The sequence below is a fragment of the Dermacentor andersoni genome, chromosome 10, assembly GCF_023375885.2.
Source record: "Dermacentor andersoni chromosome 10, qqDerAnde1_hic_scaffold, whole genome shotgun sequence".
NCBI classification, from domain to species: domain Eukaryota; kingdom Metazoa; phylum Arthropoda; class Arachnida; order Ixodida; family Ixodidae; genus Dermacentor; species Dermacentor andersoni.
This window is the reverse complement of record NC_092823.1, coordinates 108,259,366-108,286,334: the sequence shown is the minus strand read 5'-3', so window position 1 is coordinate 108,286,334 and position 26,969 is coordinate 108,259,366. Positions and strand designations below refer to the sequence as shown.

General features: G+C 45.6%; 1 protein-coding gene across 3 annotated transcripts in view; it reads left to right on the top strand.

Annotated features, from left to right (window-relative positions):
* fmt (phosphatase 6 regulatory subunit 1-like protein fmt) overlaps positions 1-26,969 on the top strand; it is a 67,168-nt gene that overhangs the window by 25,914 nt on the left and 14,285 nt on the right. For 2 of the 3 annotated variants that reach the window (XM_055077774.2, XM_055077772.2), the window contains exons 9-22: positions 145-409; positions 2,478-2,630; positions 4,421-4,614; positions 5,292-5,410; positions 6,117-6,202; positions 7,859-7,951; positions 10,380-10,403; positions 14,863-14,960; positions 16,029-16,086; positions 17,503-17,630; positions 22,009-22,133; positions 22,586-22,691; positions 24,788-24,930; positions 25,845-26,064. In XM_055077774.2, the coding sequence (XP_054933749.1) occupies positions 145-409; positions 2,478-2,630; positions 4,421-4,614; positions 5,292-5,410; positions 6,117-6,202; positions 7,859-7,951; positions 10,380-10,403; positions 14,863-14,960; positions 16,029-16,086; positions 17,503-17,630; positions 22,009-22,133; positions 22,586-22,691; positions 24,788-24,930; positions 25,845-26,064 (1,812 nt within the window). The remainder of the gene's footprint in view (positions 1-144; positions 410-2,477; positions 2,631-4,420; positions 4,615-5,291; positions 5,411-6,116; positions 6,203-7,858; positions 7,952-10,379; positions 10,404-14,862; positions 14,961-16,028; positions 16,087-17,502; positions 17,631-22,008; positions 22,134-22,585; positions 22,692-24,787; positions 24,931-25,844; positions 26,065-26,969) is intronic. The other variant, XM_055077773.2, reaches the window with a different exon arrangement.

The window sequence follows — 26,969 nt, the reverse complement described above, 5'->3', positions numbered from 1 at the left end:
TACGGACTGTGGCTGTTAGCTGTGGTGCACCGTGATCAGCAGGTTCAATGAGCACACTGTCACTGAACTCCTAAGCTTTTTCCCGAGCTTCTCACTTTTGAATCGCACTCTCTTTGCACGTGGCTGCTCCGGTTGTCATTTCAGGCTGGCTGGTCAGCAGCAGCAGCAGCAGCAGCAGCAGAACAGCAATAACGCTGATGGCCCCAATGGCGGAGGACTCGGAGGAGGCAGTGGTCCCGGCATGATGCAGTCCGAGACAGCAGTCTTCACTTCCCTCTTCTTCCGCGAGAATGCGGAGCAGATGACGGCGCTCGACGTGGAGCGTCTTCGGGCGGGCGTCGAAAAGGTGCTGGCTGCGGTGCTACCACGCCTGAGCGACTTCCTCAAGTTGCTGATGGACCCACCTCAGGTGGGTAGCTGGATTCTGAAAGCATGCAAGCAAATGTTTTCTTTAGAAACGTTTGTTATGGGTAGATTAGGTGTCATTGTGGCATGCATGTTTTAAAGGTGTCCTGAACCACCCCTCGGGCTTGGTGAAAAAACAGTCTGCTGATAGCATACGCTGCTGTGGTCATATTGGCCAAATTTTGCAGTTGTGTGCGGCCCCGTGGAGCTCGCAAGCAGATTGTGAAATTGCCTTTTTCTTAAACGCTCTGCTTTCAAAAAAAGCCGTCTCCCTAGTCTTTTAGGGGCTGTCATATTTCGTCATATAGCAGATTCCCATGTGCAGCTGCCATTGGCCAATAGCTGACGTCAATCAAGAAGGGTATTTAGATCAGAGTGCTTTTTCCTGCTATTACTGTTTACAGTCAAACCCGTTTATAATGAACTCGATAGTTCCACAAAAAGTGGTCATTATATCAGTAGTTCTTTATAGGGACTCGCGATAAGAACGCTCAAAAATTTACCGCACTGAAGTTGTCTCAGCAGTTACAATTTGGCGGCACTTTGGTCCAAAAACCAAATTTCCGGTGTCTTTTTGTTCCGGGTGCGTTCCCGCACCTAGCTGCAAACTTCCATTACGAACATCCAATCTAAAGAACGAAATGTGACGACGTGTAGCTCTTTCGAAATGGCACCCAGTTCCTGTCATCTGTCATTTTAAAACTGCAACTAGCCATTTTTTTATTTGAGGAATTATGATGTATTTTACAACTAGCGGGACCTGAATGTATTCTGCACACGAGAGTGACACATTGCAGATGGCCACAAGCTAAAGCTTCAAGGACTACTGCGGCATGCCGTCATACTGCTAAGGTCTCGAACGTGGTCTCTGCATTAGGACTGCACGTCAGCGGCTCAAGAGCCATAATATTACGTTCACTGTTTCACTCCCGTTGAAACAAAAAATGCAGTGTTCGAAAGCTAAAACGTCACCGTGAGCCATTATCAGCAATCGGCATTGCGTAAACAAAGTGATGCCGAACCGTGGTCTCCCGATAACAGCGTAGTAAGCGGCAACCCTTTACAGTATTGCACAGCAGCAGCGCATTGTGCAGAGTTCTCGCCGACTTGAGCCTTGTCTACAGGAATGCTTGAGCGGCCATTGTTCCCATGGTGGAAAGATGTAGATGGTCGTTCCAAGTCGTTGAAACAGGGGTAATGTATGGTGCCGCATAGTCAATTGCGCAGGAATGAGAGCGGTGCCGTCGTGGCATCCAATACTGTACTGCTCGGCGCCATGCTGTTTATGCTGTGCGTGGCATGCCTTCACCCTGGAGGCTTGCCTCTGAAATGCATGGCCTTCTTTGCGGCTTTAGAAATCCACGTGAGGCAATCACCCGCTCACCTCGAAGGCCGTGTCACTGTTGCGGTCCAACTGGAGCTGGGAAGGTGCTGCCGTGCTTTGGCACGTCGCGTGTGCCCTCTTTTTACCCCGACTCGGTTCGAAGCGTCTGTTGTAGCAGTATGGTGATTTAAAGAACGCTCGTTATATCTGGAAGCAGTTTTCATAGCCAAGGTTGGAAAATTGTAAATGCATTGAAATTGTGCTTGTTTTAACCAATGGATCGTTATATCTGGGGTCGTTATGAGTGGGTTCGACTGCATATTTATTTATGCAGTTTAATAAAGAATCTGAAGTAAGCAAAACTTTGTGTTCCGAATTTCGATAAGAATTACATACTTCCAGAAGCACGACTGTCGCACTATCGCTGACTACCATCTGCTGAAGCTCAACTGCCCCGGCCCATGTGGGTCTCGCTAATTTTGATTAGTTTTGAACACTCAGCTAGCCTTGAACCGCTTGAAACTTAAAGGAACCGCTCAATAGAAAATTTGGCCTAGCTGTATTAGTAGGTCGCATTTCTACAATATCAAGAAAGCCACTTTTAACTGTAAGAGTAGGCTTGGAAAGCCAGAAAAGACAAAAACCACACACAGGGGGCAGAACTGCCCTTAAGTTCTCACGCCAGCTCACTGTGCGAGAGTTGCATAAAGCTGTATGAAGACTGTTATTTTTTTGTTGCGTGTGGCAGAAACTATGCTGGACGACAACGTTTGGCGTACTGGACCCTCCTCTGGGACAGACACGCCTTGAAGTCTGCCATCTGGTGAATGCCCTCATCAACTCCAACAACGAAGATGTGAACAAAAAACTGGCGGAACTGGGAGCCCTGCCCACAATCCTGGTAAGCGGAAGCATTTCCATTACGAGGGCCCATCAGGTGTAGCATGAAGTTGCTTTTACCAGCGTAAGCCGGTTTTGTGGCACTTACCTGACAGTGTCATTTTGCTGGAGGCCAGCGTAATGTGAATATGCCATCCTCACGTTCTGGCATTGGTAATTGCCATTATAAGAGCCATTAAGGCACCTAAGGGATTTTTAAACCTAGGCCCTTTTGAATCTGGTGCTTTTACTGACTGTCAACAGGACACCAATGAGCTGTGTGGGCCAAGATTTCATTTCTTCAGATACAACTATAGGTCTCAGTGCAGGAGTCAATCCAGCAATAGGTGCTAGAGAGTGCTGTGTGAGGTAGGCGCGGAGCTGATGACTGAGTCAGTTGAAGAGTGGCACGTGACACTAGCGCTAAGCTGATAAGGAGTCTAGGGGTTGGACTCAAGAGCGCAACAGGACGTAGGTGCCAAGCTGTGAATGATGGAGTCAATTAGGTGGGCGTGCTGAAGAGCGTCACAAGACATTGTTGCTAAGCTTTAAAGAACAGGCCAATTGAGAAGGCATGCTGTCACATGTGTCGCATGTCATTGATGCTAAGCTCTGAGTGAGGGTCATTTTAGAGGGTGCGCTGAAGAGCGTTACATGACATCAATGCTAAGCTGTGAGTTAGGGAGTCGGTTGAGCAAGGACACAGAAGAGTCGCATGACAGCATCACAAAGTTGTTAAAAATAGTCAACCAAGAAAAGGCTCAATAGTTGTCACATGACAGTAGTGCATGGGAAGCTTTAGCCTACTGTGTCCTCATTGGTCTGGCAAAAAGCCGTTTATTCGCATTCACATCAAGTGTTGGAAAAGTTTGGTGAATGTGCAAACGAGATTGTCATGCCATGTCGCAGTGTGCACCCTATGTAACTAATTCTTCTCCAGAGTTAGCGTCAAAGTTGAGTAAATACCATCGGAACATTACTTCTGTGTAGTGGTTGCTGAAAATCTGATAAGGAATAACAATAAAGCACTTTCATTGCGATGTCCTCCTTAGCTTTGACCGCTAAGCTTAGGCTTCAGGCAGCTTTTGGCCAAGTGCTGAGATAAGCCGCACACTGTTAGTCTTAGCAATGCTTGCCACCACCGTTCTTGGCACAGGCTGCTTGCACCTTAAGAAATTGTATTTCTATTGTCATGCATAAATGCACACAAAAAAAAAATTCACTCTACAGGCTTTGTCATTGCTTCTAGATCTACTCAGCAATACGTGCTGTGCACAAGCCTAATGCTCGTTTCACATGGCACAATTTGCTTTGTTTCGCAGGTGGGCTGTCGCAGGTGTAGCAAATGAGCCATTCGCTCATGTGTGCGCCTGATTTCTAAAAAAAGTTTGCGAATGCTGAACTTGCATGCAAAAAGGCTTGTGCAGTGAGCTGAGAATACCAACAGCAACAGTTTGCTAAACATGTGACAGTGGCATGCCTGACTGTGTTTTCATTTTGATAAAATAACATGATCAAACATTACAAAAAGGAAGCTTTACAAAAATTGTATTTTTCAATACTCTGTTTTCGCCGAACCAAAGTTGAATAACTTGATTACTCTTGCTGTAAACCAGCAAAGATCACAGTTAGTATGTGTGAAATGGGAAAGTGACATTGGAATATGTGGCTATCACACCTCCGAAAGGCGGGAGTGGGAGCCGTGGCCCAGATATTCGCAAAAACGTCTTGGCAACAGCCCACCTTATTTGCCATGTGTAAGCACGATTTGTCGGGGAGTTCCTTACAACTTGCATGCCACTGCTCGTGCAGGACCTGTTCTTTGAGTACTCGTGGAACAACTTCCTGCACACGCAAGTGGCGCAGTTGGTGAGCTCGGTGATTAGTTCGGCGCACTCGCTCGACCAGGAGGGTAACAAGGTGCACCCGCTGCTGGACCAGCTGCTGGGAAGCTGCACGCTGGTGCAGAGATGCCTGGACGCCTGGGACGCCAACACCGTGGAACAGTTGAGTTGCACACGCAACTCTTCATCCATTTTGCTCTCATATTGTCACACGTGTCTGGTGTCCTAGCTGGGTCTCTTTTTTTATTTGGAATCCTGCATTGCACCTCCTTCAGACAAGAGCTTGGCCAACCTTGTGACAAGTAGTGTAGCAGTGAGCTTTTGACAGAAGGCGTTATCTTGTCAAACCTCGATAAACCAGGTGCAGATATAACGAAGCAAACCAAAAATGTTTCTTGCTAGTATCAGTGTGTAGACGAATATGTCTTCTTACAAATATTGGATATAATGAATGTATATGTTAAACGCAACTTCGTTCTAACGAGGTTCGACTAAAATCTCATCTTGTTTCAAGTTGATCGTGCACTACTGTAAGAGAAAAATGCTAGAAAAATCAAGTTATTAATTTTTTTTCGGTTAGTTTGCAGTCACTAGTGATTTTTGAACATTACTTGTTAGAAGTATCGACACCATCTTATGCACATCAACAGAAGGGATGTGGGCACCTCCTTGTCAGCGTTGCTAGCATGTCCAGATAGTTTTTGAACTCATTAGGCATAGCACCATGAGCTTGCAAAACGTGGCTGATTTCTCAAACATGCAAATGAAGAAAAAAAAAAGATATGCTGACTCACGTGCCTGAAGGTTGCCATTGCGAAAATTTTGTCTCTTTTTCCCAGATCTCAGCCTGGAAAACACCGGCGCGGTTACATGGGCCACCTTACGAAAATCGTCAATGACATCGTAGCCGCAGCGGACGGTGGGAACAACTCTGAAATTGTGAGAGAGCGATTAAAAGGTGCGCTTGTCCTTGAGCATTTGGAACGCTGACAGTATGTACTGGAGTGGAAAACAAAAGTTATATAGGGCCACTAAATCAGAGCTTCAGTGCCACTGTTAATAGCAGGTTAACGGCAGAACCAGTTGCCCTGCCCTAGCTTCGAGCTACGCATAAGGTTGCTCTTATAGTGACTACGTAATCATAGCAATAAATCGGCAGTGAGCGGTAACATTGGAAAGGCCAAATGAATGAGAAAAACCATGGGGCTTCATTTATCTTTGGTAATGACTGAATGAAGCCAGGGAAAGCGTCACGGAACTTAACTGTGCTTTTTAATTGAAATGTAAAAATAATAGGGAAATTAAAAGTGGAAGGTGTGACAACTTGGTAGGAGCTTTACCAGTTCAGATGAGGCGGCTATTCCCTCCCTCCCATGTTCATGTTCTTGGGCGTACGTGTAATTGCTAACGCCACTCACAGCCATGGCAGCAGATGTGGAGCATCCTTTCAATCGCTGTCATCCTATAGCACCTGAACTTGGAAACAAAATTTGGATATAAATGTCATATGCTACCTCAAGAGGAACGCCTACCACTGTTGACAGTGGCACTGAGGTTCTGTTTTGGTTGCCCTTAATTTTAATAATTTTATGTTAATTTGTCATGAGGCCCGCCTAACCGTGGCAAGAGTCTTATCGAAGACGTCTGCATGTTCTATTTCTCAGACCTTCCTGAGGACATGCAGGGACGATGGAAGACGTTCACTACGGAGACGCTTGTAGAAATAAACAAGAAAAACACTGTATCTTTGGTAAGTTGGGCAAGATCCTTTTACTTTCATGCAGTGGGCCAAGAAACTGATACTTCATGAAATTTGATGCACACTTATTTATGTTGACTTTATTGGACAGCTAGACAGCTACATGCTTCTGTTTAACCTGACCTTTATGTCATCATCATAAAATGTTTAGTACTGTTGCATATTGGATCTGTTCAGCACACATTCAGCAATTTTGGTTTTGTGGCTGTTTGCTAATCACCAGGACTTATCAGCGCATCAAAATGATGGACATGAAGGCATTCATGCCTTTCTTTATCAGCCTCCTTGGCAAGACAAATGTTTTTTGTCATTGTTTGAATAAATCGTGAATGAACGTATCGGACAAATGTAGGTGCTGTATTATGTTTTTGTTCATGTCGGTCATATTGTGCTGCTGGGAAGTTTCCATGTCACACATTAAGCAACTCGCCAAGGTCAAGCTTCTTCAGAAGTTAGAGGATTGCTCTCTCTGTCTAATGAACTATCGCCGCCACATGAAGCGCGAACAGCGGAGTGTGTGGCCAGAGCATAACCGAAGGTATACGGCGTTCCATCCAGTCATCAGCATCGATAGGCACGCACATCCGGTTTGACAGCAATGTGCGATGATGCTTCCCTTATACTGCAATATTTTCATTTCTGTCTTGGGTACCTTTTATCTGAAGGCGAGAAAAGAAACGTTAAGAAAACAGAAGCTACATCGCAGTATAGGGGTAGTATTACCACACAGTGCGGCTACACTGTAACATGCTGTTGGCATCAAATAAAACGCGAACAGCAGTGCGCGTGGTACAGTTCGTGCCATCATCTTTTCTTGCTTCCAGATAAGAGAGAACCATAACATCATCGCTGTCACGGTACGTCGTGCTGCTAGTCATCTAGTCGCTAAACATGGCGTGAAGTGTGATCTAAACATAAAAGCCAAAACTGCGCCACTGTAACATAAAGTGCAGACATCGAAAACAAGAGTGCTCATATTGGTTAGGCCTCTGGAAAAATAGTACACACTAGCGTGCAAAAGGGATGGCCACCTTTGCAGTGCATAGCAGATTGATCTACCCTTCTTTTTTTTTTTTTTTTTTTTGGTGGGGTGTGTAGTTTACAGAAGTCATCCCTTGCAGTGATAGCAAGCTGCGAATTTAACAACGCTAGTGCTTCCCTTGGCAAAGCTGTTCTGAGCAGTAGGTACGTTGTTATAGCAATGCCGTAATACCCAGATCATAGCCATGCTGCGTGCAAACATCAACAACTTTAGATTTGTTTGTGACTGTGAAAGATGACTAATGCACAACAGGTGTAATTAACCCCTTCTGTGCCATGCTATTATCCCAGATTGTGACCCCAAATGCCCAAATTAATTTTTGAGATCCCAGTTGCCATTTTACATCCTATTAAAGAATGAATTCACTTCTGCATGGATTGCGGGCAGCCATCTGCCAAAAGCATGACCAAGCGAAAGTACCGCTGACTAGTTGAGCTCGTCCTTGGCTGTTTTTACCAGAAACGCAAGAATGAACCCAACTCGTCTAAGGCTCGGAAGGGGTTAAGAAAATTGTGCTTATTGGAGTCCTCTGGCCAGCAGTAGGCTTAAAACAAGCAGGTGATGGCAGTGAAAGCTGACGGTGGGCTTCTTGTGCCTTGGTCTAGGGTGGCGGAATGCCCAACGTATCCAGCACTGACGACGACGAGTGCATCGATCTTCGTGATGTTGGCTTCCACCAAGAGGCGGCGCTTCAGCAGGTGCGTAGCCAGTGGTTGCAGCCAGGAGTCGTATTCTGATTGTCATCCCCAAAGAGCGTAGTCCGTTTGGCTGCAGCACAGTAGCTGCATGGACCGGTTCGGTTGCAACGGCCTTCGGCGGCACCAACGCAGTCTCCGGTCTCTGAGATCAGTCTGGGGACTGCGGTATGAAGTGCTGCACTTCTGCAACTTCGGCATTAACTTCTTCGATGGGATGCAGCATCGGAAAGCAGATGCAGGGCAGTTGCAAACAGCTACTGGCTGTAGAAGCCATTCTGTGACTTTTGTTTGCTTGTATGCAAAAAGCTATGTTCACACGTGATCAGGTTATGAAGTCCTTTGGGGATTAACGGCAAGATAGGCACTTGCGCAACTGTTTTGCAGACGGGAGGTAATGCAGTCTTACAGACGAATGGTGACAGAATAGTAACACAGCACACTAGTTCAGTGTGCGTGCCTGTTTTTCCATGTGGGAGTGGGCCAGTCGGCAGACTGACCTTGGGGTATTGTCTTCGCAGAAATGGGAATCGGAATATGCATCTGTATCGGGGTCTTCTCAAGGAACCTCGTCATGGCTGCTTCCGCCATCACCAGGACACTGAATGTCATGCTTGAGATTGAGAAACAAAATTCCGAAACGCTGCTTATGAAGTTTGTTTAAACAGCAAAGCGAAACACCAGTCTTGGTGACCATTGTAGGCTATTCCACCTGGAATTCTGAAGAAACCTTCCAGAAGGTTAGCAGCAGATGTACTGTTGATAGAAAATAATTTTTTCATGCTTTGAGGTTTAGCTTAGTAGAAATAATGCTGCTGGGAAGAACATCTGGTCTCCTCATTGCCTAGTACACACTGTAGTTGCACTGCACATGGATGTTTTTAGGTCTAGCAACAGCTGTTATGGTGCAAGGAAATTACAATGCGGAGGCCTGGTGTGTATGCTTGGGATTTCAGTAAAATACACGGGTAGGTTTTGTGACAGCTGACTGGTGAGTGCATGAAGTGTGTGTTTAGCTGGTAGCAGTTTGGGGGGGGGGAGCAGCTTAGCTCTTGCATTCTATTCAGAAAAATACATTTTACAGTCTTGTGGGCCAAAACAGTTCCCAACCGTTTTCTCTCTTCTTTAGCGAAATCCAGTGTGAATCTTATTTGATGCTTCCCTGCTTTGCTTTGTGTGAATGGGCCATCATCGTTTTTAGCATGTTCGCTGCGTGAGCAGTTCTTAGAGTCCGAATTCCTATGCATCGTGATCCACTGGTGGGGGGGTCACTTGTCGTATTCCTCTGGGGCATCGTGACCCACCTGTGAATCACCAGGGAGTTGTGCTCCTTTGAAAGTTACTCAAGCTGTGGAGAAAGGGCACCATGATGCATCAGATCAGAAAGAACAAGAATTTTTTCTCTCTGATTTCTAGCAAAGACTTCACTTGCGCACTGCGGGAAAGCCCTGTACAGCTGCATAGGAAGAAAAACTGCAGGAGCCCACCCGTGACATCTGTCACATTGAATGTGTTAAATGCACTGGTTTGTGATGATGAGGTAAAAGGAGAAGCTGTCAGCTGCTTGAATGAGAGAGCTTGTAGAGTTTCTAGGGCATTCAGAACAGTGTTTGTTTTATTGCTCATAGTTACAACTGTGACGACTTAGCTGTGACATTACAACCATATTTTCACAAGTGAACTGCCAAAAGAAAGGTTCAGCATGTCCCAAGATGCCTGTTATTTGGGGCTCACCTGACGAGTTCACCGAGCCTCACCTGTTTTCCTCTCCATCCTTGCCTGTGGTTTTTGTGGATTTACCCATGTGTGACAATTAAGAGGTGCTGGCTTTACGTTACTGCGTTTATTCGTCAAAGACTGTCCTTTCTCTCTTCTTGGGCTCTGGGTCTTTTGTTTCTCTAAGTTTTTTTTGTTTTTATCAGTCTCACATGTAGACATCACTACACCTGTGACGTCAAGTCTCAAGGAGGGTTAATTTTCTCGTCACATGTGACGGGACTCTCATTCACTCTTTCCACAATGTCAGTGTTTTTCGTTTCCCTATGATATCTTTGCACCTAGTTGACTGGTGTGCGACTAGGTGCAGGCATGACTGGCCCCCACAACGCGACATCTAGAATAACGCGACTTTTCTTGTCACATGTGCCGTGACATTACTCAGCTTCACTCTTTCCTTGGGCTTTGAGTTTTTTTTTGCGTTTTTATCCTTAAGAGGGTCTTTGTTTAGTGTTTGAGGTGTTGGCGGGGTTAGCCTTTGTGATGTGATGCGACGCAACTCACCCTGTTTGCCCGTCAAAAAGACCCTTCGTCTCTCTCTTTGGGCTCTGGGTTTTATTATTTTTTTTTTTTCGTTTGTTTCTCCCCCCCCCCCCCTGAGGGGTTCATGATTCTGTTTGCTAACCCTCCTTCTTCCTCACTTCCCACAATGCAGGTTTTCCCGAGGTCTGTGCAGCAGGTGAGATAGGCTTTCTTTCTTTCCTCACTTCTGTCTCTTTTCCTTGCTCCCCTTCCACAACCATAGATTTTCATACGAAGGCTACTAGAGGGCGCTCTGGTGCAGAGACTTTGAACCACAGTGCAAACAAGGGGTGCTGCATGGATATATTGGGTTGTGGCTGAAGATGCACCGCCCGTGCGTCGAAGCTTTTTGGAATCTCTAAACTCTGGAAAGGTGAAATTCCTTCTCACCTGTTGCTCGCAGGGTCTGGAACTTGGGAATAGGATAGGGTGCAGTGATCTATGGGCATGGCATGGTAGTATACTCTCATCCAACTTTCTGTGGCAATGGAAAAGAAGCCACAGGGGTGGAAGCTTTCTCCCATGCGTTACTGTGCCGAGTAGTCCAGCAGAATTTGACCAGTGATTTCTGCTTTGGTTGCTCATAGAAAATATCGAATCGGCACGTAGCATACCTGCAAAAATCTCACGAATTTTTCCTAAAGTTTATGAATTCGGGCTTATTCTCCGATCTTACAAATGTTTCAAGCTTTGCGGAAAATAAGTTCTGTTGGAAAAAAGAAGGCCATAAGAAAAGAGAGATTGTGGTGGTACTTGTACTGCCTTCTTGTAGCTACACAAGACACCATATGCTGGAGGTGTGCTTGCTTCTCAACAAGTTTATTTGGCCGAGCTCCTGAAGCAAGCCAAATGGCCGAGAGCAGAGTCGCTGAAATGGTACTTGCTTGTGCGTTACGTCTAAAGGTAAATCATTGGTAATAAAGTGAGTGTAGGTATACCACAAAAAGCACATCTGAGAGCACAGAAAGAAAAAAAAAAATCTGGTATCCTCTTCTGTTGGGTCAACAGGATTTTTACGAAAGTACACAGGTTGGCAGGCATGGCTTAGCTTGCTGCTTGCAATGGTGTTGTATTCGCATAATGAAGAGGAGTAATGTGAAAAAAAATTTGAGAAACTGGGTGTTGGCATTTTGCCTTATTTTAACATGAAGGCTGTAGTAAGACGTCCATTTTCGTAAATGAGACTGTGGGGATTGTCTGCGAGAGTTACCTGTGAAAGTTGTCTGCGAGTACATTGCACAATTTACATGACAGGTAAATGCTGCAGTTATTGATATTCACTGACCTGCTTAGGGCGCGCACTAGTTAAATTCCTTGGTTGCTTCCTTGTTCCACTAACTTTGGTGGGCAGGCGTGCCTGTGACATTTGTGCAGAGCTGGGGTTCCCAAGCTGGGTTCAGTGTAACCCTTTGGTTCTGCAGACAACCTTACATTTTGTAGGATAGGACCAGGTGGGGTTGTCTACGAGTACCAAAGTTAATACATGTGCTACTTCATCATCATTGGTTATTTGAACAGTTCGTGGAATAAGTGCCTGCCTGGCCCAAAGCAGTAATTAAAAAAAAAAATTTATTGGTCTGCATAACTCTTCTGTAACTGATTTACTGCTGAAGAGCTGTTCACTTGTGGCATCACTTCCCTTTGATGTGAGCCTTGGGTGCAAGGACCCCAGCTGTTACAGACAGCTCATGGGTGCCCCCTGTCATCAGTGCCCCCTGATTGCATAAAGCTGGGGAGTCCCCGGCCAAGGGTTACAAACCCATGCACTTGACCTTTAGCGCAGCTCAGTGATAGTTCCTTCATGTTTTTAAGCCCAGGTGTATTAACAGTTATGGTAACACTGATCATATCTCTTTCCGATGTTCCAAATCAAATCCTCGCAACAACCTAAATCTTAAATTGCACACAGTGTTTTCTTGAACTTCAAGGCAGCATCACATCGCCCAAAGTCACACCACTTGGCATCGTGCGGTCAGGTTTCTGTTTAGTTCATTCACTGGTACCAGGCAGGCAGGCAGGCAATGAACTTTATTCAGGTACTGAGGAGCAACTCTGAAACCCCTTTACAAGGGAGGAGCCGCCGCGGGCTGCTCCCATGTCGGGACGGGCAGGCCATCCCAGCTTGGGACAGCCTATTTGAAGTACGGACAGACTATATCGAAATATGTGACATTACATGAATATAATGGCACTCGTATTTTTGCTCAATTAATGAAAACAGAGATTTGAAACAGTACTTTACTGGTGTAAAGCGATTTGATGTCTCTTTTAATGACTGTGTAAGTCAGTTTGGGAAGGAAGTGGGCATCAAGCAGTTTAATGAGTCAAACTTTGTTTTAACAGAGCTGAGCGAGGCTTGAAAATACCTTCTTTATGTCTGATATCCGTTACAAGTGCACATTCCAATGTCGGGAAAAAAAAAGATATTGCATGTCGGTCTAGGAGAGAAATGCAAGTGATTTTTTCTGGTCTGCTGTAGGCAGACCAGAGAAAATGATCTAACTTTATGATTTTGATGGCACATCATTGGCTTGCCATGCCAATATGTGGCATGTGAGCCTTTCACCGTTGTCTAATGTGAATCGTACGAGGTCTTCACATTGTCTAACTGCGGGACAGCTTAGGCGTGCATTCACGTGCAAAATGTGATGCATTGAGTTTCTTGTGCCAAGCGTTTGACACACAGTCGAACCTGTATACAAGAAACGCAGATAGAATGAATTGTTGGATATAAAGAAGTAAACGTAAAAATGCATTAAGTTAACCTTTCTGATATCTGCATGTATCCAATATGTTCTTATAACGAATATTGGATATAACGAACTCTTCATTGCGGGATGCGACGGGGCGAGACATGGCAAGATTTGCTGCCAGTATACATACATTGAGCAGTGAGCAAACAATCATTTGCCTCGTTTTAAGTGAAGTTGTCTTGGATCTTGCAACTTCAGGTTTTGTTATGAGCACTGTAATAACTTATAGGAGTCAAGCGTGGCCAATGAAATCATACATTTACTTCATGACACCCTACAGTTTGTTATTAAGCCAACGATAATGCACCTCCATGTTTCTCCATAGTTTGCACTGTGTTTGCACTGCCATCTTAGTACAGTGCCTCCATACAGTGTTACCAGACTTCCTTCTAGTAATTTTTGTGTGAAATTCTGTGCGTACGTGCCGTCTATCTGTCTCCTTACCTCACGTGTCTTATTTTCTTGCCTGGCCCTGATTTTACTGCTGTCTGTGCTGCACGTTGTAGATTGCCTTCGTCATTGGTTTGTGGCTGCGACCGGCCTTTGCCTGTCGGATTGTCTTGGCTAATGGGCACCTGCCTGAATTGGGAGAGACGGTTAATGCCTTGGGAGGTAGCGTAGAATGTTTCTGAGGTCCCTATGGTGTTTATTTCCAAGCTTACTTTTTTCCTTGTTTTGTTCCTTTTAGTATTGTAACCTTACAGTACATCAAAACCTTTTGCATTGGGGAAGTTTTCCATTCCTTAAGTAACTGCATAATTTTCCAGCCTCAGAGAAGTGGGATGTGATCTTGGAAGGCCGCGCTTTTCTGAACTGCAAGCGCTGTAAGCTATTGCAGGGGCTGGGGTTGCATTATGGTTGCCATGTTTTGAGTATCACTTATTGGTCTATCACTACATATTTTTGCAACTTGCCATGCTATGAAACACTTGTTATAAAACACGTAGTGTAGATGAAAGCATAAGCACTTAGGCCGTGTCCTGTGTTATACTGATTCACTGGCCAAAGAATTAACAGTAGGTAAAGTTAGCAGTGGTAAGTGGCATGGATTAACGAAATGCCCGAGTGAGGTTAAAGAAACCTCTTCCCAGATCTCACTGTAGGTCATTTATCTATGTAGTTGCTGTGAGTCGAACATGACTTGATGGCAGCTGACAGTGGTGTTGTTTGGCGAACATGGTCGCAATAGTTTAAATTGCTGGAAAGAAATTGGGTTTCATTGCCTAGCAATGCCTGGGAGCAAGGGCTAGAATAACGTAGGAACTCTATTTCCATTCTTTTACTTTTTGTGCTACGTCAGTGGTCCAAGCAGTGTTCCGTATAAGCTATGATATTCATTCATTCATTTTTATTTTCTCTCTGAGGGGTTATTACATATAGGATGGGTTTGTACAGAAGGCGTAATTGTCACATTGATTCAATACAAAATGCAATGTCGGCTGGTCGTGAGAGGTAATTGATAATGGAATATAATTGAACCAATGGAATCGCTACATTGTACCTGCTCAGGTCCTTTTGCAAAAAAAGAAACATTGTCACACCTAGACCATTATATAGCACATCGATCTGCACTGTTTGGCAAGACATTTTTGCATGTACTCGCATGTGTGACTGGAGCCTGTTGCATTGTCTCATTTTGTCCTAAGCTTTCTGCTCCATCTAGGTGTTTATGATTACACAATTCTTTTTGCACTGCTTTAATTCTTGCCCAACTTGCTGCATTCAGCCGTTAGTCGTCGTAATCTCCATTGCATTAGTTGCGTAGTTGTGAACAGTTAGTGCTTTGTGTTGTGGCACCTTCTGTGCCACCTTGATGTGACTGTGGTGCGGGATTTCGTGACGTGGGTGCGAATATGGCCGTAGGCCTTTTCTGATTACCAGATGGAGCAGGTGACAAGCAACTTCGTCGAGCAATTTGGCTTCAACGATGACGAGTTTGTCGAGGCGGACGAAAACCTCGTGTGAGTGGCTGAACTTTTGCACATTGCCTGTTGTTGAGCTGCAGAGTTCCAGGGCTGTTATTGAAATGCAGATGACAGCGAGGGGGGACAAACACAGCATCGAAAAGAATGTATAAATTGAATCTTGATGTGTCGCTGTTGAATTTCAGCAGTACCAAGTTATTGAGCCAATTCATTGAGTGTGAGTTTTCAAGTTTTTAATGCTTTGCTGCATCCTCAGCACCATTAAAAGCAGACCGAAGGAAAATGTTGTAGAAAATATGAAATTGTGAGTGAGTTTCACAACGAATTTTTTTCTAATCGTGGCTATTACCTTTATTATTACAAATATTCAATTGGGAAGAGGCTGGGTTAGCCTGATGTTGATCACTGCTGTCAGAATCAATTAAAGAAGAGAGCTCCTAGATAAGACATTAGCACTACTGACAAGTAATGCAGACATCGGTCATGCCGTGCTGTTACTTTTTACCATATATTACAATCAAATAAGGACTGCACTAATGTAAGAGTCACTCCCAGCTTGGCAGACCAAAATTTGGAAAGGAAAAAAAGAAAGGCTGTGTGGCTTTCTTCGGTGATTGTGGTGAAAGGCCTTGAAGTTGGAGGAATATTTAACAGCATGGATGACTTGGAGGACAACTTTATCCCAGAGAGTACTGCCCAACTAAGCTAGAGCTGCGGTGACAGTGACAGTATTGAGAACTGAGCGGGGCTCGAGGTGCGTGGTATGCATGTGTGAGCAAATAAATGCATCATGGAAACAATAGCGTACACTGTCTTTGGTACAGAGGAATTGCGAGGATTGCGCATAGCTGGAGAAAGTGGAACAAAATGGGCTGCCCCTGTACAAGGGTGGCACAACATCAAGATCGCGAGAGAAAAGTGGGGCCCTTATACAAGTATACACAGTGCATGCTTTGCTCATGTCAACCTACTTGGGAGGCTGACACAGAGGCTTGATGTGTACAAGTTTTTAGACACAAGTGCCCGAAAGGTGCATGGTGTGAAAAAGACGTTCCTGAGGCAGCATCACGGACTTCAAGTGCGCCCTGTTTTTCTCGTTTCCAGTGGTCAGCTCGACCAGCTGGCAAGGGCAAACTTTCAGCTCCCGCCTGAGGTTAACATGGTAAGTGACATGCATGATTAGAGGTTTCCGTGACCACTGCGTGGAAGGTTCGAGAGTACAGTATAGCTGTACGCTCAAACCTCGATATAATGAACCTCGATTTAATGAACTCCGCTGTGTAACAGACTGTTTCCATTTCCCTATCCTAGTTTCATTGAAAGCCGTGTATTATGTTTGCGATTTACCAAATTAATTTCCTGACACAGTTTCTATTGAACGAAGTTTTCGCCCATTTCAAGCATGCATTTCAAGCCGGTGTGGCTGGTAGATCTTGCAAGAATTTATAAATGTGAAAAAGTTATTTGCAAATGTCTTTCTGCATGAAAAGTGAGTGGCATAAACACTGTAGAAGTGCGCGCGCCGGGACGAGGTATTTGAAATGCCATTTGGAACGCCGTTTGTGACGTTGGTTAACAACTTGCAGTGTGCAGCAGCTCAGAGTGCTCAGTGAAAGACGACAGCTGGCGATTCCTTCAAGGGACACTAACGGCAAATATAAAGTCAAGCTAAAGTGATAGGTTAATGCTCGAGAACACCTGAGGCGTCAATGTTATCACGAACAGATCTTTAGTAATAGAGAAATCAAGGAAAATGCAGGGCTGCTATCTTGTACACGTTTGAAAAGCCAACGTTTGATTTCTCCTCACGCGATTGGACTAGATTGGCCTAGGCCGCAATATCGGCGCAGACTGGACAATCAAGCGAGGCAAAATCGAACGTCTGCTTTTCCAACGTGTACAAGATAGCGGCCCAGAGCACGATTTCAGACTCCCCTGACACATTCAAGCGCTAGTCTGATGATGTAGGTACTCCTCATTATAATTCTATCATTAGTATTCAACCTCCGTAATAAAAAAATCATTGCATGCAATTATAAAATGGAAGAAAATGCTACTTGCCCGGTTGTATTTAAATTTTTAGAAAAAAGACCACTCGCACTTCCACCTTTGTTGTGAACACCAACTGAAAAACTTCAAATGCAGGAGGCTTCTGATCAAGATCACTGCTGCTGCAAGCCTAGGAGCTTTGAGTAAATGTATTAAAAAAGTGCCGAGTGCTGTCACCTAGGAACAGATAAAAAAATTTGTTTAAATATTCAGGCTGCAAATTTGCAGGCTTCAATAGCGAACGGGTTGGTTCTTCGTGGCAGTTTGCTTGTTCCATCATTCTGGTAACTCGCAGTGACTTCAGCCTGTTGATGGGAAAAGTGAATACCGTTGGAACACCCCTGAAGAAGGAGCTGTTTGGGCTCTGATACGTCGGGTTTTTAATACAAGTTTTCATTTGAGTTTTCCTTCTCTTTAATTCAGTTTGAACAATGTTAGATGGAATTGTTTTTTGCTACAGATGCCAGTAGGACAAAGTAGACAGGGTACTGGGAAGTGAACGGTTTCTTTCTTTTTTTCTCTTTTACAGCAAAGTCAGGCCGAGCTCTTTGAGCGCATCTGCCGGGAAAAGGTTCAGACATTGGACGACGCGGACAGCGACGACGACATCTGGGATGACAAGGAGGTTGTCCTGTCCCCAGACACGCGTGGCCGCAGGTACTGTCATCGTTCCAGTGCCACTGAAAGGTTTTAGAGGAGAAAAGCTTGTGTTGCTGTATTGCTTGATCATTCTTGTGAAGCAGACGTGCCGATATCGCTGTCTGCTTGCTTCTTTGAATGACCGCTACTCGGAACGCATTTCTCACGTGACCTTGCCAGGTGGCAACGTATGCGCTTGATGCTGTGTAGTGACCGTGCTACTAGGGATGTGAAAATGTGTTTCGTGCAGTTGCCATTAAATTGCACATAACTGTTTTAGCAGCATGTTTTGAAATAGATGGACCAGTGCTGTGTGTCTCCCACTTTAGGCTTAAACTTAAAGTTGTCGACAATATTGGTGCATGCTGGATTGCATTATGAACCTGTCTTAGTAAGATGTATGTTGAGGCAGGCCCAGATGTGCAATTTCTACGTTTAGTATTCCTTTGACAGTTCACAGCTCTCAGCTGCAGCCTTGCTGCCTGAAAGCCTATGCTGAGATGGCTGGCTTTTGTTGAAGCACAGTTTTCTACCACAAGGATTTTTACAATTATGTCTAACTTTTCGTTATATTTTTAATGTTTGTAGGCTTGTGTTGAAGTAAGTATTAACTTTTATTTGGCCCCTTCTGCCTGATTGGTGTGTATTTGCTTGCCATTAACTCTACGCTTGTGACAAGTGTACTGTATGTTTCCGCATATAACCCCACACCGCCACAGTCGCCGACTGATTTTTCAGACTCCAACAATTCGGACATGCTCGATTATTCGGTCTGCTTCGCGGCACCGCCATTCTCCCCATAGACCATAATGTATAACAACTGCGAAAAGTTCGGACACCTTGCAACCTCTCGTTTGATTTTTCGGACACTCCTTGAGCCGACTCGATCGAGAGCACCATGCACCGACTCTGACCGATGCATGGTTCCACTTGCTGAACGCCATTTTTGTTTTGAACGGAGCCTCCTTGCTGCCCCACGAAGTGGCGCTACTGGAAATCCCCGCTCATCATGATCATTTCTGCCTGGTTCGATAGAGTGGCTACAGCAGTTCCGGCCTCAGCTTAGTAAGCCATGTCAAGACAATCCAGCAGCTGATTTGTTTCTTTCTTCATGCACGACGCTGCGAGTAGGCCACATTTTTCGTTTGTGCGACTGGTGTCGGCGTGGTGGTGTTTGCTTTGTGTGCTGTGTCGAGGTTGCGGTGATTCACCATGGCATACGGAAACATAGCGTCAAGTGTCTAATGGCGCCGACAGTGCCCGCTGTTAAAATTGGGGGGTCAATCCCATCGCTCGTGATCGGTTGTCAAGATTGGAGTCGGGCATGAATTAGATGGTAGCTGGCCCATGCTGTCGTCCGACTTATCCACTCCGAGGACGTTGTTGAAGGAAGGACTGCTTATCCTCGTTAATGAGGGATATGGGTTTATTTACAGTATCTACATCAGGACGTTGCAGTTCATCAGTCTAGCATGACTGTGAGAGAAAAGTACCCTGAGCAGCCGCACAACAGCGGTTTATAAACACTCGGTCCTCCCTCGATCCCTAGGTGAGGGAAACGTTCGATCAGTAGACGTAGATGAATCACCTTTCTGCGGGAGGGCTTACACACACACACTTCCGCACAGGTTCACGGTCCCCACCGACGTCGGACGGTCTTCGCAGAACTCGGGGTCCTACGTCCAGAAAGGTGCATCTTATTCCCCGAGCTGACCCCCACAGCGCGGCCGCCGGTTGTCCGTTGTCTTGCGTCTTGAAAGGCGCGTGGGAAGGGGCCTCCAACTACGTTCCCTCGGGTACTCCCTTGTTCACAGCAGGCCGGGTCGGCAGTGGCGGGTTCCGTCACAAAGCCTGGTTCGTCGAACTCATCTCGGCGATCCCGTGACGGAGAGGCGAGGACGCGGCATTGTCCTCTGCATACAGTGGATTTAGTGACGTCGTTTGGCTAGAGCGTAACGGTGACTTTCCAAGAAAAGTTGACGCCGCTGTCGCAACTGGCTGGCAAAACTTGCACCTCAGTGGGCCATTCTTAACACCGCGCAGACTGCGCTGGGGCATGCTGGCAAGCGGGTGCCGGGAGGCCTAGGATTTGTCGCCTTCCAATGTCACCTTCTGATACTGATGCCGAAAATGTTCTACGGAGACCTGCGCAGCAATTGCATTGCGATTCCGAACACCGTTTCATTTGAAAGTTTCACAGGTGCTGACACTGCTGTACTGACATCCGCAGAACTTTATGACGGTGAGATCATTCGTCAGGTTTCTGCTGCACCGCCGGATGATGACTCCGAGTCTGAAGATGACGCACCATGTGCTACGCTGCCGTCGCATGCGGAGCATGGACAAGCAGTGACTGTGCTTTCAGCCGCCTATTGTGACCGTATGATCCTTTCCGAGATTCAGGCTTATCTGATTGCGCGTACACAGAACAGCGTGCAATGACGCATTCACGATTTCTTCAAGCCTACTGCCAAGCCTGGATAAGTGTGTGGAAATAAAGGATTTCTTTCTTTCTTTTTCTTAATCTGCTTTTTCGAACACCTGTTTATTCGGACATTTCCGTAGTCCCCGTGAGGTCCGAATAAACAGTCGGTGACTGTACAGCAGCCCGGAAAGAAAAAAAAAATCAGCCTGTATAAATCGCACATATAACCTGTGGAAATAACAGCATAGAACAACGCTAAAATGCAAAAGGCCTTCGTTCGCTGATGCACGACTCCTCCATGTCATATCTTCAGCCAGTTGCCCCCCCCCCCCCCCTTCAGTGAAGCTGATAAAGCTGGATTCATGCAACAGGCATGATTGCAGACAAAACAGTCGCGTGACATGTGATGTGAATCGAATCACTTCGCAGCTAGCATTCGCGCAACAGACAGTGACGGTGCAGATGGAGCAGTTCTCGCATGGACAACAGCGGCTGTTCAAATACGACTGAGCTGTATTGCAAAGCACTTCGCGCAGACCGAGGGAGCACCGCAGGCATGGGTGACGTACGTACGATCACGTGATATGCAATCGGCAAGCTCACATCGTGATTTGCTCCATTATGTGAAAGCTTTGTCATCAGCTTCTGCTGCGCTAAGATGGCCATTGAGTGCAGTTCGTTGTGACCAAAGTTCTCGTTTGCAGTTGCTGCGTGCGCTACTAGCGAGCTACTAAATGCAAAATGATGATCCGTAAAAAGGAGAAAGGGTGACCATGGAGGGGAGAGGGGAGCTTCAAAACGCAAGGGGGGAGAGGTGTGGGTTCCCTAGGAGATAACGAAACTGAATAGTGGAGAACCTGGCCTTAAGGTGGTGGCTTCACGGCAGTGCGTGCCGTGCTGAAAGCCCAGTTACTAGAAAATACTTTGACATCTGTGAAGTCGCACTAATGTATTGGTGCTGCAGGGGTGTGGTGCGAAATTTTAGAAATGAAAGCTTGGCCCTCATTTTCCCTTGTCATGAACAACCGCATGCCACAAACTTGACAGAAGTAGAGCTTTGAAAGGATACTTCTCAGTCTAAACTCATCTAGCATTTCTTCCTCTTTAGCGTTCCATATAAGATAGTTGGTGCACTATAGCAGTCTCGTTGTGCTTTATGTGGTAAACTGAAAGGTGGTATCTCTCCTGATCACTAGATGGAAGCACCCACTTCATTCACTCATGTAAGACTTCTTCCCTTGCTCAACATTGTCCACTCATAACATCTGTTTAGCATTGTGTCATGTCTTTTTGTAGTCTTGTCATCCTTGAGACGAGTGTTTGTGGGCAGGGTGCAATGTCTGCTGCTGCTGCTCAGGGGGTTGACGGACAATAGTGAGCAGTCGTACAGTAGCCGTGGATGCAACAGCGAGCCATAGAGCTTCGTACAAAAACAATTATAGAGAGAACTCTGGTGCTACAACATTTCAGCTACCATGGGAACAATGGGGTAGTGTATGGATTAGTGTAAACTTTGTGCTTGTTGCTTCAGACGTTCTTGCGGCATTATGTCGGGCTTTATCTTTCAATATTTCCAAGTAGTGAAACACAGCAAAGCAGTAAGTGTCTGCACACATGCATAGTCTTTGTGAGTTGTTGCATTTATAATGGAATGTTTGGTTGAAAATGATCAATTTGCATAGCCACAAAGCAGTTTGAAGCCAGGGTGACGCTTACGCAAATGGCATATACTGGCCGTCATTCCTATGCTCACTAAACTTGAATACCCCCTTAGGCACTACTACCGAAGTTCCCTCTAGTAGTTCTTTTTTGTGGAAACTTAATGACATGAATGGCTCATATTTGGCTGTCCTTCCTCTGTGTGTGAATTTGTTTGCGCATAGCATCCATTTAGCATAGTGTCATATTCTTTGGAGCCCCGTCTGCGGATCGAGTAATTGTGGGTAGGGCTCAACGCCTGTTGCTGCTCAGGAGGTTGACAGACGACAGCGAGGAGCCATACAGCAGCGACTCGGACGACGAGAATGGCCCGCGGCCCTCCGCCGCTGCCACGACGAGTGAGGAAGTCAAGATGGACGTTGACCAGGCGGCCGAACGTGAGTGTACAGTCCGAGCTCTGGGAATTAGTCAAGGAATGTTGAATCACCTGAGCCACTGTTGCCAAATCTGCAAATTTGTTCCGGTTGTTTTGCAGTCTTTTTGAAGGCATACAGATAAAAGATTTTCTGAAATCTTGTATCAGCGATAGCTTATGTTCCCTCGGCACATGCTAGCGTATCTTACTGGTCGTGTTGGGCACTCACAATGAAGCGCTGTTAGAAGTAGCATGTATCAAAGTGTGAAGGGATTTGTTGTCAAAGTAGTGTTTTGCACCATTTGGTATATATCTTGGCCCATTCCTGTAAGGAGTCACTTAGACATCTCACTAACATCTGGAGAAACCTCTGTGCAGCATAAACTTGGTCTATTGGGGGGCAAGTACCCCCTGGAGTAGCGACGGACTGTGAGTGTTGAAAAACGAACTGACAGCACTTCCTGCCAATCGCAGTGGACACCACCATTGCCATGGACACAACGAGTCCGTGGGAGAATGCCGCAACATCGAACGTCGATTCTGGGTGGGCAACGTTTGACAACTTTGCCAACTTCGAGGCGTGAGTACCCGTCATCACCTTGGCTTTATTATGGATTTACGGCAACAATGGTCTACAGCCTTACACTTTATTGATGCTTTGTAACATAGAATAGAGGGAGGGACGAGGGGAACTGTAGAGATGGGTCCAACAGCTTGATTGACTATGGTAGTTTGTAGTGTGTGTCCATACAGTCTTGCCTACAAAAACGCAGCTGCCTTGGTGCTTCCACACCTTGCTCCTCCAGGGACTGTTCTGTATGCTTAACCCTTTTAGGGGGATGGTACCCAAAATCTGTCCAAAACACTGTTTATCAAAAGTGGGACTAATAAATACTTCATCTTATGGAGAACATGTCCAGCAAGTGGCGTGCTTGCGGTTGCACCACAAGCAATTCAAAAATTGCGCATCTGATGCATACCCGCTCATGAAAGTGGGCGTGGCTTCTAAGGAGGTTGCTTACGTTGAAATTTTCACTATAAATGACGCAGTGCAACACCAATGCAAAAAACGGAAGGCAGGCCGTGGATAGTGCCAGAAAAGGTTTCGTAAAGAAATCTGGTGCAGGTGATGCTGCAGAGTGCACTAGGATGGTCGAACAGCTAAATCTTACAACAAGATTTCTGAAAAAGCTGTTTTGACTTGTTTAAGGAACATTTTCTCTGTGATGAATGAATGTTTTTCTGAAATTTCAATCATTAATTGCTGAGTGGTCATTGCTGAGACTGAACTAAATACATAATTTTTAAATGAATACTTTTTTTTTACTTACAACTTTCTACATCCGAAAACTGCCTAGTTAGAATGTAAATTCTAAAAAAGTTGTATTTCAGGACTGCAATCATTAAATGCATTTCATTTAGTTCAGTAAAATCGCCGTGTTGTAGAGATGTGAGAGCATTTTTGTCGCTCTAGAAGGAATCGTTATGCCCCTTTACCAAAGTAACAAATGTGTTCCATTTATTAGAGTAGTTTGCTGGATCAGTTGGTGCACGGTGAAGGTATATGGCTTCCAGCAAATACGGACGCCAGCACAAGTAAGTAGAAAAGTACAGGACAACGCTGATTGTCCAGCGTTGTCTTGTCTATTTCTACTTACTTGTGCTCGCATCCGTACTTGCTAGAAACCATTATATGTTCCATTTATGTTTTTATAAATTCCATACTACTCAACTTTTTTGCTCAAGTTTTCAATGGAAGAAGTAGAAACACATTTAAATAGCTGTGCAAATTTTGAATTGTTTGTAGCGAGTGGAAGTCGAGGTATTCGCCAGAAACGTCAGTCCTCTGTCCAGACACCATCCCTCCTAAGGACGGTAAAAGAAATGCAAAAAAACTTGCGAAGGACATGGACTATTTTTTTTTTTTTTTCGTGCAAGTGATTTTGATGTTAAATATAACACAAGAGAAAAAAATTGTCAAAAAGGTTAAATTTAATAAGAAAAAAATACTAATTTTGCACTGTAATATTCAAGGCAGGCTTCACTGCATGCTTCCAACTTCACTCTTCAACAGCTCCTTTCTGTTGAAGAGGGAAGTTGGGACAACATTTTACAGCAAGCGCAAAAAAAAAGCATGCCCTCTGGAAGAAGCATGGAGCAATGCAGAAGCTCAAATAGTCTTAAGGCCTGCACGAAGAGCAAAAAAAAAAGAAGGTGCTTGACGAGCTGAGCTTGTCTTCCATACGCAGAGGGTTAGTGAATGGCTTTACTCATGTCTGTGGGCACAACCACATGCAAGAGATTTTCAAGCAATGGTGACAAATTTGGCTATCGCAGAGGGCAATCTGTCTTTGCTGCTTGTCATCCATTTTTTGACCAGCCAGAAATGTTCGCATGTTGCCCAGTAGTTCACATGGTGGCTTGGACTTCTGGACTTCGGCTTCAACCATTTACTGCGATTGCGTAACAACAGTATTGCAGTGGAGCAGTTGGGCACAGTATGTGGATGATAACCTCATAACAGCAATTTTGTTTGTCCGTAGAAAAGCATACTCAATTATCGGCGTTTCAGCTGTCATCCTGAACTTGTGGATTAGTTCGAGCTGAACTATGGTGCTTCTGTACTTGTTTTGATAAACCTAGGCATGCATATTCTGTGCCTCAACTACTATGCAGTGCTGCTGCTGCGGACACGACGACTCCAGCCATGCCAGTTGCCATGGAAACCTCGGAGCAGGTGCCATCCCCACCTACAGTTGAAGCCCCTGCAGTTCTATTGCCGCAACCCTCAAATGAGCCAGACTCGACGAAATGCCCCGGTGAGCCAACACATCTTTCAGAATTTCTCGTCTGCTGCCTTTCTGCCGTGAAAATTTTGTAGCTGCAAATGGGCAAGCCTGCTTGCAGGACAAGGATCGGTGCCATTGCTCAGTTTTTGCATTGTTGCATGGTACAGGCTACCCGCACTGAAACTTCGTGTGACAACAGCAGAGGCTGTAACATGCAGCCTAAACAGGCATTAATGACCACGGCCTTGATGACCACGTGCCAATTAGGGCGCAATGCAAGAATCGTCATGTTGAAGCAAATTGCAGATTAATGGACAAAATTAATCCGGAGCCCCCTAACTACGGTGCCTGGCATAGCACGTATTATTTGGGGTATGCTAAACCCCATAATTTTATTTTATTGTATTTTTCCTCTTTTGCGAGCGCTGTCTGTTAGCGCTCTTTTGTTCATCAGTGCTTTTAGGGACACGAAAATGAAATACTAAACCAGTTTTAGACTGATAAGGTGTTCTTTCAAAACTGTTTTCATGAATTTCGCGGTAAGAGGTTGGTTATCAGAAAAGGGAATGTAGCTCAAAGTTCTGTTTCTTGTTGTTACATCGGTGGGATATCATGGATTTTAAAGTTTTGTGTTGTAGTTGGGCTTAGTGGCTCATTGAAACGTCTTCAATGTTGCCGAGTTCTGGTGGTTCCGTGTAATCCACCTTTACAGATAAAGAATTGGCCATGAGCGAGCTGACAGTGCCATGACATGATGGCTAGCTGGTGCAGGAACTTGAAGATGGCTTCACCATCGGCATTGTGATTTTACGTCTTTTCTAGCTTATCAATCCCCCTGTGAAATTATTTCTTTCCTGAGTGTCTCTTTAATCTACTTTCACATCGTGGACTCTTCAGTCAACACTCACGGACGGCGTTGTTCGTTTTTTTTTTTTTTTACGCAGAAGCAGCTTCGACGTTGGCGCCAGCTATCGGCAGCCATTGCGAGCCGAGCGCCACAGAGCAAAAGCCCACTGTAGAGTCGACGGTCGGCGACGTCCCCAAGGTCGAGTGCTCCGTTAGTAGTGCGCCGAAGGCCTCCACTTCCAGTTCGGGTGTCAACTGTGTCGAGCTCAACTCTGCGGAGGTCAGCTCTTCGGCAGACACAAGCATTCAAGGGAACCGGTAGGTCCAAGGCACCGTTCAAAGCTACTTGCAGGTGTGGTGGTGGTGGTGAAAACTTTTAATTGCTGCAAGAGAGTTTGGGAGCCACAGAGTGGCCCCGCTACATGGTCGGCGTCCCTAGTCCGGGACATCGCATGACAATTGTTGTGTCGGCAGCGGCAGGCAAGCGGGGGGCCCCGACGGGCGAACGCGCGGCTAGCGCCGGCGCAGTGAAGGAGACACGGAGCTAACTGCTCCCGCTGAAAACCGGAACGAAGACTCCGCCGACCCGCGGCTGTTTATTACTTATAAAGGCTTCACCTGCTAGATGGCACCTCCCGATTGGTCCAAGCTTGTCACATGACAGAAGGGGGGTGCGCCATCTAGCTAAGCAATTACAAAACATACATGTGCGATGACACAGAGATCTGACAGGGGGCGACACTATACTACATCATCCCCCCCTGGAAACAAAGCGAGCATACAGTGAAACGCGCACACAAGACGCGCACTTAAGTCCAAAGGCAATTTCAGTTCGTTCCCCCCCACGTGCACCAGATGCACACAAGGCACGCACTTAAGTCCACAACAATTTCAGTCCGTCCCTGCCCAAGTTCACATACACGTGCACCAGTCTTGGGCACCAAAACACAGGCAGTCACTCAAACAAAGTCTGACAAGGAACACGGCACAAAACTCACTGCACCGCAACAAGGAGCACCTTTTATACCTGTGTTAATGAAACATGTGGACTGTCTGCTAAATGTCACAACGAGGCCCTTAGCCGTGGCATTTCGAAGACGGAAATACGCTCTACACTACAAAAACAAAATCATCGAGCCACGGAGGCCGTTTTCTGTCACGATAAGGACGCGTGCATACCTCAGAAGAACTTTGGGGGTTGCGACGCGTATCGGTCGACTTTA